We start from the raw sequence: 18,575 nt of genomic DNA on the forward strand, positions 1-18,575 counted from the left end.
CTTTCCTAGTACAGGGATCAGCCCTTGGTGATGCACGTTTTTGACCAGGCTATCATTTGGTCATTAAATTTGTTTATAATAAAAAAAAAAAAAAGGAAATAGAAGAGCAAAACAGCAGTTTTGGAAGAGCCGAGTTTGGCACACAATTTTAATTTAGAACATGAAAAATTATTTTTCTTTACTCTTTTGCTGCTGCTGAAAACCCCAGATAATTCTCATTTTTTTAAATTTTAGAGAAATGTAGGACTGGCTTAAGATGCCCATTGTGAATTAATTATGACCATGGTCAGATGTGACGTAACAAGATGTGTGTCTGATGCAGACAAGGAGACTGGCGAATTCGTGATTTTTATCTGGAAGTTATTCAACACCAAGAGGAGAAAAAAAAGGCTTGTAAAGACAAAGGTAATTACAATTTTTTTCTTCTTTAAGATTTTTATTGTGGGGCGGTGCCTGTGGCTCAAAAGGGTAGGGCGCTGCCAGCCCCATATGCCAGAGGTGACTGGTTCAAATCCAGCCCCAGCCAAAAAAAATATATATTTTTATTGTAGCAGTTTTAACATCTGTCCGACAAAAGCAGGTGACTAAGCACATACCTACCAACCTGTTTTTCTTTTAAAGACAAAACTATTGGATTAAAAAATGTGAAAGATTAAGCTTTGTATCAAGGGTAAGTTAATTTGTTTGACTAATTACAGACTAAATATTTTCATTTGTAAGAGATTTTGACCAGACTAGGGCTATTTAAATCAAACTAATAATTTCCGGCCTTCCTTCCTCGTGCTCACTGGTAAATTCTCAGCCTCACAGATTGTGAGGCTGATGCATGTGGTTATTACCACCATTAAAACAAATGAACCCAGAGTCATACGATTGATCTCCTTGAGAGGCACATTAGCTGGCTTTGAAAAATCCTCATAAGAAGGTTGCACAAAATGGTCTGAGCAGCTGTGATCGAACGGTGACGCACGCATTGCCTCCACAGGTGACCACTTCCCCAGAAAGAACCCCTCCTGCGTGCTCATAAAAAGCACACTGGTTAAAGCACAGGCTCTAGTTTGTAATTACACTCTACGGCTGCGCTACACAATCCCGCTCTGTTGTTGGATTTCTTCAGAAGAATGTGGAGTCCTTTCTGATTCCTTCCCTCCCCTGCCCTGAGCTGCGCATGGAAGGCTGGGCTTGTGCTGAATTTAATCATCTCTTAGATTTGCGTGACAACTCATTGCCTTCAAAGCCCTTGTTTCAAAGTACGTTATTTCACTGGATCCTCATATCAGCACCGAAGGTGGACACCGCAGAATATATTTTTATCAAGTTCTCATGGACGAGAAAATGAAGCCTCAGCAAGGTTAATCGAGTGTAACAGAGGGCACCTGGAAAGGGCCGCAGACTCAGAAGTCACGTCGGAGGTGTCTGATTCATTCTCCCAGGTTGTTTTACGCCACGATTGCTCAGACAGTAGTGACCTGGGTACACTGTTTATTTTAAATTATTAACCTTGTTAAAAGATTCATTATTAAAAGAGTTCCACAAAGTTGCCAGACAGACATATCTGAAATTTAAATCTGTGTTTACTTGCCTGCATGAAAAGCAAGTCCTGCTGCCTGTAAGACAAAGTCTGAGGTTTTTTTGGCTTGGTCTACAAAGCACTCCTGGATCTGAGTCCTATCTGCCTTTCTAACAAACTCTTTGCCCACTTTCTGCCTCTTCTCTGACCTCAGCAGCCACTAATAAAAAGAACATCTGTGCCCTGCTCATGCTGGCGATCCGTGGGGCATACCCGGACCCTCTGTCCTCAGACAGCCTCCCACTGCAGCCTGAATAATTCCAACGCATGTGTTGTGAGTCTCTTTGCCCGTCACCCCCTTCAGCGAACCTTCCCTACATCCCTAAAATTGAATTTGGTGCCCTTTAGCCTGACGGCACTGTTCTCCAAATGTCTCAGGCTCCCCTCTGTGTCCTCACATCCAGTACGGGCAGTCGGCAAGGCTCATGTCTAGTTCCTGACAAAGAGCTGTGAGCAGAGGGGACGTGTGCTTCAGGCAAAGCAGGGGGTATACGGATCGCCCAGGGCAGCTGCCCAGAATCAACATGGACTGAGGTTTTTTTTTTTAAGTCGGTCTGATCCTAAGAGTGCTACTGTGATAAATAAATATATAGTCCTGAAATATGCGACACTGCAGTAGTGATTGGCCAGGAGGAAGGGAAAGTGAGAAGAGAGCCGTGAAGTGGTGCTATGCAGCCGTGTGACAGCCGGTGAAACGCTCGCCCCTTACAAACTGTGACAGCGTGGTAGGCCCCGAGCTTCTAGATGGTAAGGGCAAACACAAATTAAAAACCAGCGGCTTTGTCCTCCCAGTTGAAACTGAGGACGGAAAAGACGGCTTTTCCTTCCATTTCCTTAGGGCATTTCCTTTGGAAAACTCGTGAGCACTTTCTCCTCTCTTCGAAATGCGTGTAACTGTTTTAAAACTGGATAGATCTTTTATCCCCAAGTGCCCGTCTCAGGCATCCATCAACCATCTCCTTGACATGTAAAAGCTGAAGGCACACAGAGTCCCAATCTCTCAGTTTCTGCCAGAGGGTGGGTGACTAACCTCGAGGCTCCAAGTTAAAGAAGTTTGTTTTTCCTCTACCTAAAGCCACTCAGCTAACACAGATGGTCATCCCAATGACCGGGACGAGCCATGGGACAAATGGTGCTGCCGAGTTTCTCACTTGAGCCCAGTTACTGTTTACCATGGAAACACGTATGGAACGGGCTGTTTCTGCCTGGCAGTGTCAACACGTGAGAGTGTCCCTGTGTCTCTGCCATTTCTCAGCAGATTGCCTGACATGCAGGTCACATTCTGGCATAACAGCATTCAATACTAAGAGTATTTTCTGTCTTTCTTACCTTTATAGGGAGACTTTATGCATTGGAAAAAGATTTTGTTTTAAATTTTATTTCCTCAACAACATTTAGGGCAGCAGTTCTCAACCTGTAGGTTGTGACCCACAGGAACTGCATTAAAGGGCCACAGCATTAGGAATGTTGAGAACCACTGATCTAGGGGAAGAGATTATATAGCAAAATGTTAACTCTGTTTGTTGACTGGAAAGGTACGACAGAGAAAAAGCTTTCAAGAAAGAATCAAGAAAAAAAATAAAAATTAAAAAAGAAAGAATCAAGAATCTGTAAATAAAAATGAAAAGGGAGTTGGAAAATTAAAGACCTTGTGAGATGGGGAGCAATAACTACATTGAGACACCACAGAACAGGAAATACGATCAGTAACGTCTCTACATGGCAAAAAGCAAGTTAAAACAGCCTCCAGGACAAAAACAGATGAAGTGTGTAATCTCCACACCTGTGGCTAAAACCTCTCCATTGTCAAGGTAACAGGCAGTTTAAGGGTACGGTGCTCATTCTAATCTATTAATTAGATAAAAATGACCCAGGGCAGAGAATTGATTTAGTGAGGAAGGAACACATTTCACATCAGAAGAGATTTGGTGATAGAAACAGCCCCTTGGAGAAGTGAGCCCCCCCAAACACTTTCTAAATAGTAGGCACGCCCCTTGGTACATGTGATCAACTGGAATTAAATATACAACAATCCAGTAAAATCTGACCAAGTTTTATGGGGAAAATATCATTAAATTTAAAATGTTCATGACCTTTTAAGACTCAGTAGCCTTCAGGTCTCTGACATAACATTATCTATAATACGAACTTGCAGAATCTCAAAGGGAACATTTTCCCCAAGTCCAACTCTAACATGCCCAAGGAGGATGATGATAAAGGAAATTGTCCCATGGGGCAGAGGGCAGAGCCCAGTGCAAGAAAGGACACGCAGAGTGAGGGCCAAGGTACCAAGCCACAAATTATTGTTTGCTCCTGAGGTTAAGACCCTCAGGATGTCTGGGGCACAGCATTTCGGAATGAGCAGATTGGTGTCAGCTTCTGGCCTTCCTTTTCTTGAAGGGGAATCTTGGCGGTGGGAGGATTCCTGTCCCTCTTAAATAATAACTGTTCATAGCGTGCTGGTGAGTGGAGGAGGGAAAACGTTGGTATTTTTTATCATTCTTTTGGAACTGAAAGAAGTCATCTCTAACCTGATGGAGACACTGCTATAATCACCTCCAGATTCTTCACTTTTGAGCTAGAAACAGTGGCTGGCTGGATAATTTTTTATTTTTTGGGGGGGGCTATATTCATTAAGGAAAGATCGAGCAGGAAGAACAGAGAAAAGGGATCTTTGCTTGACCAGAAGAGATGACGGTGGAGAGGCAGTGACGTTTACCAGGTATCCCTGCCTCTGTCCCCCCCCCCAGCCCCCAGTCAGACAGGGCCACGTGAGACGATGTTCTGAACAATGGGATATTAATGCGAGTAACACGCATGGCCTCTGTGCCCAGCTACTTAAATGTTTTGTATTAGTTATCTCAGGCTGTCATAAAAATACCACAGACTAGGTGGCATAAACAACAGGGATTTATTTCTTCGCTGTCCTTGAGGCTGCAAGTTTGAGAGCAGGGTGCCGGCACAGAGGAGTTCTGTTGGGGCTCTCGGCCAGGTGCAGATGGCCAACCGCTCACTGTGCGCCCACAGGGTCTTTCCTCTGCGGGGGGCGGTTAGGGGCAAAAGGCACCAGGGGGTGGAGGGATTTTTCTCTCATTCTCCTCTTACAAAGCCAAGAATCCCTTTGGATTAGGATCACTCTATTTTGACCTAATTTAACCTTAATTACCTCTGTCAAGACCCTATCCCCAGGCATTAGTTCACATTGAGGGTTAGTGCTTCAACATACAGATTTGGAGAGACATAATTCAGTCTGTAACACATTTGGTGGAGAATTCCCTCACCTCTTCTCCTGCTGAGGTAGCTGAGGTGGCTCGGCACTAAGATGTCTGATCTGTGATGCTACTGCAGCCTGGGTTTCTGAAGGCAGGTGCCCAGATGATTTGTCTCAGCTGGCCTTAGACACAGTTTAAGTGACAAATAAACCTTTGTTGTATTCAACCACTGAGACTTGGGGTTGACATTACTATTATTTTTTAAATTGCATCACATAACTTGACCTATTTTCCCAATATATAACCCTGCCATGATTTCTTTATTACAGCTGTTATATTGCATTGTAATCACTCACTGATTTGCCTCCCCATGAGCTCATGAAGGGCCAGGATTATGCGTTACCCATCTTTATTTCTCTATTTCTCTTTGTAGTCTTTGACAAATGAATAAAAACGTGTTTTTGATGCCACAAAAATATTTAATTAATAATGTTGAATAGAATTTTAATTACATGGCATAGGACATAGGAAAGACCTCCATGAAAATTTGCATCAGGGATGTATGTGATGTTAGAAAATCATTTGTCCATGCAAACTCTTCCTTTAATTCCCAAGAGAAAAAAAAATAATGCTAAGAACTTAGTGCCGGGCAGCACCTGTGGCTCAAAGGAGTAGGGCACCGGCCCCATATGCCAGAGGTGGTGGGTTCAAACCCAGCCCCCGCCAAAAAAAAAAAAAAAAGGAACTTAGTGTCAATTCTTTCCTGTGTCTAATTTGGAAAATCTCTTGCTATGATAATACTAGGACTAATTTTTCCCTGGGATAAAGCATTAATTAAACAAGTTAGGAAACTCTTCTTATCAAGAGACGGAGGCTCTGATCTTAGTTCTTGCTCAATTAACTTTAAAGTTCAATATGTTTGGTTGAACCCACACATACTTCAATGTCAATCACTTTTCACTAATTGGTCTATCCCTCTCTAGAGATCACAATGACAGTTCTGATCTTTTAGTCTTTTTAATTCTCCTTCAGAAAGTTCCTAAGTTTTAATAACAGGAATGATTTCTGGAATCAATGGAGAGAGATGTGCAGTTCCGGTTTCACCCCCCTGTGATTGGTGAACACTCACCACTTCCGTGCCGATACTCTTGTCTCTCATGAGACCACTCCCAGCTGGCTTTATTAGAACAGTGCAAGCATTCATCGATTAGCTGCTTCATTCAACAGATACAGATATTTATACATTTTAGTATTTCTGAAATTGGGTATATTTTGTTACTATTCATGATGTCTGTTGAACAGTATCATCCAATGTTCGCTGTCGGGTGAAGGCAGTGACATGGCTGCTACTGTACTGCCTATGTGGACTCACCCACATTTTCTGCACTTTAATTAAAGTTATGTGCAATATTGGGGGCTCATGTCTTGGGTTTAATTATATTTTAGTTTAATTAATAGCAGCTCTTCAATGTTTCAGTTGAGAAACGTTTTAGGAGCATTTGAGAAGGGAACAATGAGTTTTGCTTACTGTCTAAAAACCTGCAAGAGACCCCTCTGGTAGATGGGGCCAGAGTGTGCACCAAACAGCATAATATTTGCCAGAGAGGGCCAGGCATTAAGGGTTCAAAGGAACATCTTAGATTCACAGCAACACATTCTTTTGTGAAATGTGTACCACCATACTCTTGATGGCAAGTAAAACAGTGTTTTGTGGAAAAATAATAATTCAAGGCATTGATAACTCCAGGTTGATTCAGAAGAATTAGATTCTGTATTGGGAATGTTTGAGAAGTTCCTTGGCTGACGTAGTCTTTATACCTTCTATAATATAATGTATGTGTATTTTTCTTATGTATTGGGCATATTGTGTATTATGTATTTTTTGTGCTTTTGTAACATATTTAAGACCTTTCTATTTTGCCTTTTTCTTAATGATTTGGTTACAATTTGGAGAAGAGAGGCTTTGTCTTTGTATCCCTGACCAAAAAAGGTTTAGGACATCCTGGATTCCTTAATTAATTATACAACATGTAGCCTTTGCCTCCGTCAACCATCCTCCCATAGGAACTCCACTGTAATACTTAAGCATTACTTTACACTGCCAATTGTTAAAAATTCATAAAATCTGTGAACAAGTTTTCCCTAGGCTTCTAAATAGAAGCAATATTATTAAAGTTAACAGGCATATATTTTAAACACCAGTTTTGTAAAATCAAGCATTACGCTGAATATGGATGATTATTTTTTGAACAATAATTTTATAAAAAAGAACTCGGGAGCTCACTTAAATTTTATCATACCCGTGTTTGAAAACACCTTGATTTTTGCTTACAATATTTATAAGGTAATATGACGTGAAAATGCCACATCAGCAGTTTAAAAAGTAGTTTTTGTCTTTCACAGAATAACATTGCCCATAATCCTGAATTCTATTACTTCCTCTGCAGATCTGGTATCTTTTGTGATTTTTTGTTTTTTTTTTTTTGAGAAAATAAGCTGGCATGGCAACTAGGTTGTTATTTACTCTTAAAATGCAAAGTTGTGATCATTACCGTAAAACAGCAAACAATTGCTCTGAGCTAATAATGTGAGACTATGAATTCATCTCCCAGTGCAACGCCCTGCTGAGGACAAGTCCATTGAAAGCCTTTTGGTCCTTACTCTCCCTCTGTCCTTGCACTGACTGGCGTGTGCTGCCAGAGACTTAACGATACATCATTACATCATACTGAGGTATGTTCCTCTAGAATAAATGATCTAGATCCACTCCTACTATTCATTGCTATGTTTTAGCAACACACTAGAATTTGCCCTTGAAAAAGTCTGCCAGTGAGAAAAGTGTATTTCAACGCATCCAATTGTGTTACTTTCAGTGCACACAGGAATATAAATAAATGGCTTAAATTTATACCTAATGATATACCTTGTTAGCAACGAGCTAATAAAATAAAATCCAGAAAGTACAGGTCTTTGGCTCAGGTTTGATATGATAACTGGCCATGCCTCACCACCCATCTGCCCTCTAAATCTGCAGTCCCCAATCCATCGGGCCACAGGATGGTACTGGTCATGGCCCTGGCTTGTTAGAAAGTGGGCAGCATAGCAGGAGGTGAGTGGTAGACAGGTGAAGCTTCATCTGTATTTACAGCTGCTCCCCACGGCTCCCATCACCTCCAGAGCTCTGCCTCCTGTCGGCTCTGCAGAGGCATCAGATTCTCAGAGGTTGCACGTTCTACTGTAAACTGCACATGTGGGGATCTAAGCTGTGTTCTACTTAGGAGAATCTAATGCCTGATGATCTGAAGCAGAACCGTAATGTGCATGAATCATCCTGAAACCATCCCCCTCCCTTGGTTCATGGAAAAACTGTCTTCCATGAGACTAGTTTGTCATGCAAAAAAGGTTGGGGACGGCTGCTCTAAATGGTCCCCAATCTCACTGCCAGGACCACTACAACAAGTTCAGACCCAGGGAACACAACATCCTACTTTTATTTCTCTGGATCAAGCATGGACAGCACCTCTGGCCTTGGCTCTCGTTAACAAGAGTGAGAGCATCTGAAGTTACAAAATAGGTGTACAAAATTATAGTCAATATCTCAATCACTACAAAGCCAAGGACACCCAAAATTCAGAGAAGGGGAAAAAATATACTGTGTACAAAAGGAGAAATCTTCAATCTCAAAGACAAAGAATGTAAAAGAAAACAAAGAAAAAAAAGGAGATATCAAATTTGTCTATCAAAATAAAAAGATCTTAAAAAATTAATGTAGGCAGGTATAAATGGAGTTAAAATTCTGGATAATAGCTACAGGAAAAAATAACTACATGTTATTTAAGAGCTTGAGGAGAACCTCAGTGAAATGATGGTAGAGACAAAATAGTTAAATTGCTGTACATTGAAAAAAAAAAATAGGTGCTCCAGAAAAGCTCCAGGCAAGGGGCTCCTGGAAGTGGTGTTGCTCAGTGGTTAACAAAAGAACAGCTGAGTTAGGAGTTAGTTCATATGCACTGAATTAACCTTTCAGGCCACTAACAAATGTATCATAGTTTCAGGCCAGTGAATATCTAAAAGATATCAACCATTTTCATACACATACTTATTAAAATAGTATACATGCCTAAAAATATTCATTTTTTTTTCTTTCAGTTTTTGGCTGAAGCTGGGCTTGAACCCGCCGCCTCCGGCATATGGGGCCAGCGCCCTACTCCTTTGAGCCACAGGCACTGCCCTGAATATTCATTTTTTTTTACAAGAATTTTTATTTACCAATAGTTAACAGCGTGTGATTGCTATTGTGCTCTCAATGTGTAGGCAGACAGAAATAGCAGAACGAGCTCAACGCTACTGAGGAAACACAGGCTCCAGGGCTCTTCAAAGAATTCAGTGTGGTGAGACTTTACTATTACTTTAGTGCAAAAGGGCTCCAGACTGGTAAAATTATCCTGCTCAGGGCTGGGTTGTTTTGTTTTCTTTTGTTTTGCTTCTTAAAAGTTTTAAGAGATATATGACCTACCCTAGATGGATAGTATTAGACGCTGATCTTGAATAAATATTTAACAGTTTTGTAAGAAGAAAGTTATAAAATTAAAATTTTTATATTAAGTACAAGAAACCTCACTATGATTACCTTATAAGACCATCTTCATCTTAAGAATGTGATAAATCTCGTCCCCTGTGTGAAGACTGAATGCCTAAACACCTCTTTCTTATGTAGAACCCCTAAACCCAGGTCTTATCTTGAGTGTGTGACAACACTATCACAAAGGGTCATAGTGTAAAGACACTGATTTGGTTGTAGCTCATGTCTAAATCCACGTGTATGAATAAGATTGTGAAGCAAGCATTCATTTCACACAGTTATGCATTCCAGCTATATTGTCTGATTAAAAAACATATTTTCCAAAAGGCAAAACTTAAATAATTCTATATAAAATTTTAACAAATTTTTTTTTTATAAAAAAATCACAAAAATAATGCCAGGATATGGTAGATTTCATTTTATGGGACTCCCATGGCCCAAGTATATATCAGAAATATCATATTGTAATAATATTACCCTGTACTGCACTATTAACATAATTACAAAACTAGTTTAATGCTAGCGTAAGAGACTGAAATTATTTTGAATGGGGTAGTCAACATGTCATGGAATCCACACAGTTTTATCTTGATTAGCAACGAGAACCTGAAGAAAATATGTATTTAGTAAGTTTTACACCCTTTATAAAATCAGGGGTCATCCCAGGCAACGATGGACAGACCCTCTCTTTCAGGAATCTGTCTAACACATCCCTGCACTTGGCTGCTGCGTTAGCGCTTACCTTCCTGACTCAAATGTGAACCAGGTGGAGTCCCGACCGTATCTCCTCAGTGAGCTGAGAGGCCACATCACCAGTTTGACCTTGGCATTGTGGATATCCCAGAGATAGATGTTCTCGTGAGTGATCTGCATTGTACATTCACCATAAATATCCAGATTTGGTGTAGGCATAAGGTACACATTGAATCGTTCTACAAAGAAAGAAAGAATGGAGAAAATTAAATAAAAAGAGGTGCACCTGTTTACAGCAACACTGCATCAATCTGTGCACCCACGGAACTCAGAAAGCATCATCATGTCCCTTGGTGATACCAGTACAGATCACAGAACACTACCTCTTTCCATTTTGTATACCAAGAAAGCAGTTTATTTAAGTATTTTTAATTATTAGTTCATTCACTCATTCTGCAACTTTTATTTCATACATTCTCTGCGGTGAAGAAATGGTTACATTGCACAGTGGAAAAGTAAGAGCAACAGCTAAGTGGAGTCTGCCCCAGTTGGGCCTCTGGTCTGCCTTTTCATACATTCTAAGTGGATATCATGGGTACAATTCCTGAGAGGATGCCTTATTTACTCTAAGCAAGACCTTACTCACTTTTACCTTTGTGACCTGACGTATTTAATGCACACTCAGGCTGACTCACTAACTACTTAAGCACTAAAAAGATAATTGAGGTTGTATCTGAAAACAGATTATAATCATGATCAGATTCAGCATATTTTAATCACAGATAGTCACGCCTGCCCTCTGCAGAACTTCAGACATTAGTAAGAGAAGTAGAAATACAAAGACCCTTCATGTTACAGTTTAACACTCTCCAATCTCAACTCTGGATGCTAGTTCTTGCATTCTTTGAAAAAAAACTATGCCAATAACTATTATTTTTAAATATTCAAAATTCATTCTCTCCTAATTGGTTTCACATTCTAAGGATTTCAGATTCAGTTAAAAAGTGAACTAATTTAATCCAGCAGAAAACTAGGCACGTAGAGATGAGGGTGGCACAACCAGTTACCTACCTATATACTTCATTGAACCCCATTATAATTAAGAGGGGGACTTTTTGCATTTCCCGTGAATAAATTATTTTATTCTCTTGGCAGCATAAAATGTTGTTTTACTAAAATTTGTGATGGTTTTTAGTAGGAAGACCATTTCCTAGTGGACTGGTTAAAATTGGCTCCAGTAAAATGATATTTAAACATGTGTATCTGTGTGAAACAATTCCATCAGGCAGGCCTTTTCAATCACTCTCTGATCATGCTACTTTTAACATGTGAGAAGCTGCTTTTGGTTTTTATTGGCTGCAGTACTAGTTTTCAGATTTTAGTGCGCATCAGAACTATCAGAGGACTTGTTTAAGAACAGATTGGCGGCTCGGCACCTATAGCTCAACCGGCTAAGGCGCCAGCCACGTACACCTAAGGTGGCGGGTTCGAATCCCCATCCCGGACCTGCCAAACAACAATGCCGGCTGCAACCAAAAAATAGCCGGGCGTTGTGGCAGGCGCCTGTGGTCCCAGCTACTTGGGAGGCGGAGGCAGGAGACTCGCTTGAGCCCAGGAGTTGGAGGTTGCTGTGAGCTGTAATGCTACGGCACTCTACCCAGGGGGACAGCTTGAGGCTCTGTCTAAAAAAAAAAAAAAAGAACAGATTGGCAAGCCTCCTGCAGCCTGTAGGGCTGGTATTTGGAGCCAGATAATTTACATTTCCACTGACCCCCTGAGGATGTTGACACAGTGGCTCAGGGGACTACACTTTTTTGTTTGTTTGTTTGTTTGTTTTTTGTGGTTTTTGGCCAGGGCTGGGTTTGAACCTGCTACCTCCAGCATATAGGGCCTGCGCCCTACTCCTTTGAGCCGCAGCGCCGCCGGGGACTACACTTTGAGAACAGGTGATTTGTACACTTCTGACATAAGGCTAGGGAGGTAGCAACGTTAGAGAGACTGTAAGGAACGCTTTCAAAAAGTGATGCTATGTTCCAGCAGAACAAATCAGCATGTATTGTTTTTCAAAACCATTCTCTAATACCTGCTTAAATAAATTAACCCTTCTCAATGGACTCATGCCTAATTTGATGGGAAAGAGTTCTTATCCCAATAGGAATAAAAGAAAAGATAAGGGCAGTGCCTGTGGCTTAAGCACTAAAAAGATAATTTAGTGAGTAGGACACCAGCCCCATATACCAAGGGTGGCGGGTTCAAACCTGGCCCCAGCCAAACTGCAATAAGAAAAAAAATATAGCCGGGTGTTGTGGTGGGTGCCTGTAGTCCCAGCTACTTGGGAGGCTGAGGCAAGAGAATCGCCTAAGCCCAAGAGCTAGAGGTTGCTGTGAGCTGTGACACCATAGCACTCTACTGATGGTGATACAATGAGACACTATCTCTTAAAAAAAAAAAATAGAAAGAAAAAAAAAGATAGGGGCATAGAAATGAAGTATATGAAAGATAGTTTATAATTCATCAGGATGTGTATATTACAACTATTGTTTAAAGGTGATCGACAACAATAAAAACATTATTAAAGACAATTGTTTCCCTACTATTATTAGTAAAGGGAAACAATTCATTTCCAAATAGCCAAAAGCATCAGAAAGTAAATAATTATCTAAATAATGATAATAATATCCTAAAATGTGAATAAAATGCTACTAATCTTATGAAGACTGCTGAATATGTGAAGAACTATATTTTTGAAAAGATTGTATAAAAAAACTGGGTAAAAGGTGTTCATCCACAAAAGCTATAAAACTATAGTGCTAAAACATTCCAGAAGTATTGTCTATGAATTTGTATAATATATTGGCAAAATATAGGGTTTTGTGTTAGCTGATATATGAGAAAATACAATTTTAAATGGCCAAAACAATGAAGAAGGTGGAATATTGTTAAACTAAATATTATGTCCAACAAAGATATTTACTAGTATTGACTCTGCAATTACATTTGCAAGAGCATTTTTACACTAGGACAGGCTGGATTACAAGGCCCAAAGGAACAGATCGCGCCCACGGAAGGCCTGGGACACAGACACAAGGTCACAACCACAGTCTTCTACTGGGCAAAATTTAGGCATTAACTGAACAAGCCAAATTAATAATTATGTATGTTTATACAATATAAGTAAACTGCTTATGTCATGAATCAAAATTGCTATGGTAATTTGAATTTATTCATAATTCTGAATTTCACTTAGTTGTTTCTATTAACCAGTGATTCCATAAAATAAAACTCATTCTATATAAAACTGTATATAAATTGGTCAAAAAACTCTAAAAATTTAACTGAGATTATCTGATGGCAAGAGCACACCATTGTTTTTTTCAAAAATCATATCATAACCCCCCCAAATTTATGGGATTTTTTTTTGAGACAGAGTCTCACTCTGTCACCCTTGATAGAGTGCTATGTTGTCATAGCTCACAGCAGCCTCAAACTCATGGGCTCATTCTCTTGCCTCAGCCTCCTGAGTAGCTGGGACTACAGGCACCCGCCACAATGCCTGACTATTTTTAGAGAGGGGATCTTACTCTTGCTTAGGCTGGTCTTGAATCTGGGAGGTCAGGCAATTCACCTCCACCTCCCAGAGTGCTGTGATTACAGGTGTGAGCCACCATACCTGGCCTAATGGAGATATTTTTAAGTTTAAATTTGTCACTAGCTAGTACAAATTAAAAGAGCCAGATTTAGTAGGGTACAATTTAGGAAAATAGATAAGTTTTGTTCCACCACTGCACTCAAACAACTGTGAAATTTCCTCTGTTTGTTCCCCACAATATCCAATACCCCAGGAGAGTGTTCAACCTTTTGGCTTCTCTGCTCTATGTGGAAGAAGAGCTGTCTTAAGCCACACATTAAATACAAACACTAATGAACATGTATGAGCAAAAAAGAGCTCTGTGCATAATTTTTGTGATATCCACCAACACAGATAAACAAGGGAGTCCTCACATAACCCTCCCACAGCCTGCAGGTTGCGTTTTTTTTTTTTTTTAATTAAATGATAGCTGTGTACATTAATGCAATCATGGCATACAGTGTGGTGTTTTCATATACAATTTGAAATATTTTCATCAAACTGGTTAACATAGGCTTTATGTCATTTTCTTAGTTATTGTGTTAAAAAGTTTATATTCTACTCTTAGAAAGACTCACTTGTACCCTTGTAAGATAAACCATAGAAGTGATCCCTCAGGCTGCGTTTGGATGCACCAGTTTGGATGCACTGTTGTCTTTATGTTTCAGATTAGTTGACTGGTAGAATTTAGAATTTTAACATGTCGCCTAATTTGAAGTTTCTTCGCTTCTTCCAGGCCAGGTCCGTTACTGAGAAGCCAGCAATGACAATGAGAAGGCAGGTTACACTCTCCCACTTGCAGTACCTTTTCCTCCCCCTCCCCCAAACTTCTCTTGCATTTGCCTTTGGCTTCTCCAGGGTAAGAAGAGTAAGAGGAAAGGGGTAAAATCCCTGCTCATCATCCATTACTCTTCCAACTTCTTTCTGGGTATTTGAATCTCAGCGGCCAGACCTATTCCAATGCTGGCTCTCTCTTTTGGCGCAGATGGTGTGCTCCTGAGGACCATCCCAGAGGCCCATGGACCTCATGCCCCTGAGCTCCTATTTTCTGTACCACACTTGATCCTCTTTGTGCTAGAGACTCTTCCCACAGACAAGCAGTTGTTCTGGTCTGGGACTTTTCCAGATGACTCAAGCCCAGTTAACTAAAAGGAATCCGCTTAATTCATAAGGAAACTCAAACATCCTTGTCCCACCACATGTGGAAGTGTCCCTTGTCCAGCTGACCCACACCCCTCGTTTGAAATGTCTGAGCCGCCATCCTGTAGCCTGATCTCAGATTCATCATTGTGAAGCAGAACCACTGAACCTCCAACTCAGGTTCTTCCTGCCACTCTCCTGTACCCTGCTATGGTACCAGCCTGGGGCAGGACTACGTGATACTAAAGTTGCACCAGCGTGAGTGCGGGGAGAAGTCAGTCTCCCTTTCAAAAGCAACTACTGCATTATGAATAAATTTTCTTGCCCTTCCTTTTTCGTGTGTCTTGGGAGGGGTAAGTTCCACATTTTTTTCTGCTCTTTTCCTTTGAAAGACCTGAAGAATTCTCTTCCATAAATCCTCAAACCACCCCTTATAATTGCTTGTTTTTTTTCACCCATCATCCACAGGCCTGGGGCTGCAGTGCAGTGTCAAGAAAGTTCCATGTTATACTCTTTATTTAACACTTGGTCCATACCAATTCAAAATATGAAATTACAGTAAGAATACAAAATTAATACCTGTTTTACTAAATGTTATTTAGGCAAAAGATCAGAGATATTTTGGTCTGTCATTAAGCATTGCTGAATTTAGTCCTCAGAATTCTGGTCTTAGGAAAACTGAACATATGTGTGCATTTCCTACTCAGTATTCTTCCAATTCTGGATCTAGGTTCACTGCATTGTTTAATATAACCTGCTTTGTTTTTCATGGTCATGTGAACTACCAAGGGAATTAAATGGAGATATTACACAAAAGATAAAGAGACATTTCAAGGACATTCTGTTTTTTCTATTCTTAGCTCCAAAATTTCTCTAGTACAGGGAGCTTTCAGTGGTCAGTCTTCAATTCCGGCCACTTTAGAAGATGAGCCACACTGAGAAAGCAGGTGTCTGTGCATTCAGACACATTCTGAGGTCTGCATGATGCAATTAAACCACTAGTCAAGCAAATCATTATTTATGTTTGTTAAAATTTGTGGAAGTCTTCAGAAATTGTGGCTCCATCTCCACCATAGAACTAAAATTCATCAGAATCTAGTTTACTATAGTGCAGCAAGAGTAATCAGTTTAGTTGCCAGGTGCCATCTGCTCTCTGTGTACCTGGCCACTGTGAACTGGAACGCTTATATTTCTTGAATTAATTAGCAGCCCTTAGGGAAAAACTTCTAGCATCAACCAGACTGTACTGGGGTGTGTCTTCCTCTTGAGCTCTGATATTTGCTCTCTATATCTGGGTGCTCCTGTGTTAGGTACATATATATTTAGAATTGCTATATCCTCTTGACCTTTCTATCATTATATAATGATCTTTTTGTCTCTTTCTAGAGTTTCCATCTTGAAATCTATTTTGTCTGATAGAAATATGGCTACTGGCCCTCTTTTACTTTCCATTTGCATGGAACATCTTTTTCTGACTATTCGTGTCTTTACAGGTGGAATGAGTGTCTTTCAGACAACATACATGTCGTTGGCTCTTGCTTCCTGAACCCATTCACTCATTCTGTCTCTTGATGGGAGAGTTTCGTCACGCTCTGATGTTATACTGACAGGTAAGGAATTACCACGGCTGTGTTGTTAGCTGAGTTCTGCTTGTTTGCAGTACTTCATTCTTCCTTCCTTCCCTCCATCCCTCTCAGATGATAAGTCGTATCTTTAAAAAAAATTCCTATTTTATTTCTATTTCTTGTCTTTTCTGTGGTTTGTTTTTTTTTTTTTTTTTGATAGAGTCTCACTGTTTCCCCACACTAGAGTGCCGTGGCCTCAGCTTAGCGCACAGCAACCTCAGACTTCTGGGCTCTAGTGATCGCCCTGTCTCAGCCTCCTCAGTGTGTACTCCAGGCATGCACCGTCTTACCTGGCTAGTTTTTCTATTTTTAGTACAGATGGGTCTTATTCTTGCTCAGGTTGGTCTCAAACTCCTAAGCTCAAGCAATCCACCCACTTGGGCCTCCCAGAGCGCTAGGATTACAGGTGTGAGCCGCTGCTCCTGGCCATTTGTATCTTCCCCCTCAATCCTCCAGTTCCTCTCCACGGTAGGCTGCACACTCTAACCCCGTAACAACCTCACACTTGCAGTGTACTTCTGTGCTTCTTGACTTTGGATTTGGTCATGGGACTTGTTTTAGCCAATGGAATGTTAGTGGACAGGAAATATGCCGAGGCTTAAATCGTGTTGTGAAGTTGGACTTGCTTTTTTGCATTACTGTTATTTCTTTGTCTTAAGAACGTTCTTTAGGCAGCGGCAAGTGCAAGGAAGATGAGAGACACCTGGAACAGACGTGGGCACCCTCTGCAGCTCAGAGCCACCTCAGCAGAACCGAGCCCCAGTCAGCCAAATGTGAGTCACTCTCCCTGTGCAGGAACAATAAGACCTGCCTAGAGGTCTATGCTATTAAGACTCTGTGTCATGTGGGGACCTGGTGCCATTCTACAAAATCTTGATGGAAACCTTGTTTATGGTTTTGTCTCCTTGACTACTTTGTGAACTTGATGAAAGTCATAACCATGCCAGGCAGTGCCTGTGGCTCAAAGCAGTGGGGTGCCAGCTCTGTATGCCGGAGGTGGTGGGTTCAAGCCCAGCCCCAGTCAAAAACTGCAAAGAAAAAAGTAAAGTCATAACTGTGCCTTGCTCAATTCCATATTTCCTCAGTCGAGCTCTGGGATATCCTCAAAACCGTTTGGTGGATACACAATGATGAATGAACGGCATTAAAGGGTGTTGGAGTTGAACAAAGGGAGCATTTTTATAATGGCAACCTCAGCAAATAATTTAGAAACAGCACTACAATATTGCTGTGGCTCTGAGAACAGTTATACATGTTAGGCTAAAAGTAGGAATTGATGCTGCTTTTCACTAGTTAGAAGCAGAGCCACTGAGTCCTGGACAAAACAAAGCCCTTCAATCTGACTCTGAGTTAACCCCAAGGCCAAGTCAGAGGTTCCTTTTGCATCTGTTTTTTTTGTTGCAGAGGGAGACGTCTTGTATCCGTGACAAACCCAACATGGCTCCTGTGTTCCCTTCCACCTGCGACTGCAGGAATTTCCTCCATGTGAGCTGCTTCGTGGTTTTCATCTTCACTTTTGCTCTTAATGATTCATAAGCAACATTTGTTTCTTAGAATGGCCACGATGTGTTGTGACCTTTATAAATAACCATGACTATAACACCACACATTAATAGTTTCTCAGGCCAGTGCGGGCTACCTGAACTACTACTGAAATACATGGGCGACTTGGGAATTATAAGAACTTCAAGTTTGAAAAGTCTGCCTAATACACACTTTTCTGGTGGCAGTGTCACCTGAAGTCTGAGAATAAATTTTCCGGCACGTGTTTGTATAAACTGTGTTTACTTAACTTTCCCTGATATCTTGTGGGATTCTAAGCTGATATGAAAACAGCTGAGAGAACTAGATAAAGATGATTAAAGCAAAGAATTTAATCAATAACCACTTTTATCTCAGCAACATGCATTATCTTTCACTATTAAAAATTATTTGCATATGGCTCGGTGCCTGTGGTTCAAGTAGCTGAGGCGCCAGACACGTACACCTAAGGTGGTGGGTTTGAATCCAGCTCAGGCTTGCCAAACAATGATGGCTGCAACCGAAAAAAAATAGCCAGGCGTTGTGGCGGGCGCCTGTGGTCCCAGCAACTTGGGAGGCGGAGGCAGGAGACTCGCTTGAGCCC

General features: G+C 40.9%; 1 protein-coding gene across 1 annotated transcript in view; it reads right to left on the bottom strand.

Moving 5' to 3' along the window:
• DOK6 (docking protein 6) overlaps positions 1–18,575 on the bottom strand; it is a 338,799-nt gene that overhangs the window by 113,383 nt on the left and 206,841 nt on the right. The window contains exon 5 of the mRNA XM_003788404.2: positions 10,107–10,296. Within this exon, the coding sequence (XP_003788452.1) occupies positions 10,107–10,296 (190 nt within the window). The remainder of the gene's footprint in view (positions 1–10,106; positions 10,297–18,575) is intronic.

Source organism: Otolemur garnettii, unplaced genomic scaffold (genome assembly GCF_000181295.1).
Source record: "Otolemur garnettii isolate 467f Iridium unplaced genomic scaffold, OtoGar3 scaffold00027, whole genome shotgun sequence".
Taxonomy (NCBI): Eukaryota; Metazoa; Chordata; class Mammalia; order Primates; family Galagidae; genus Otolemur; species Otolemur garnettii.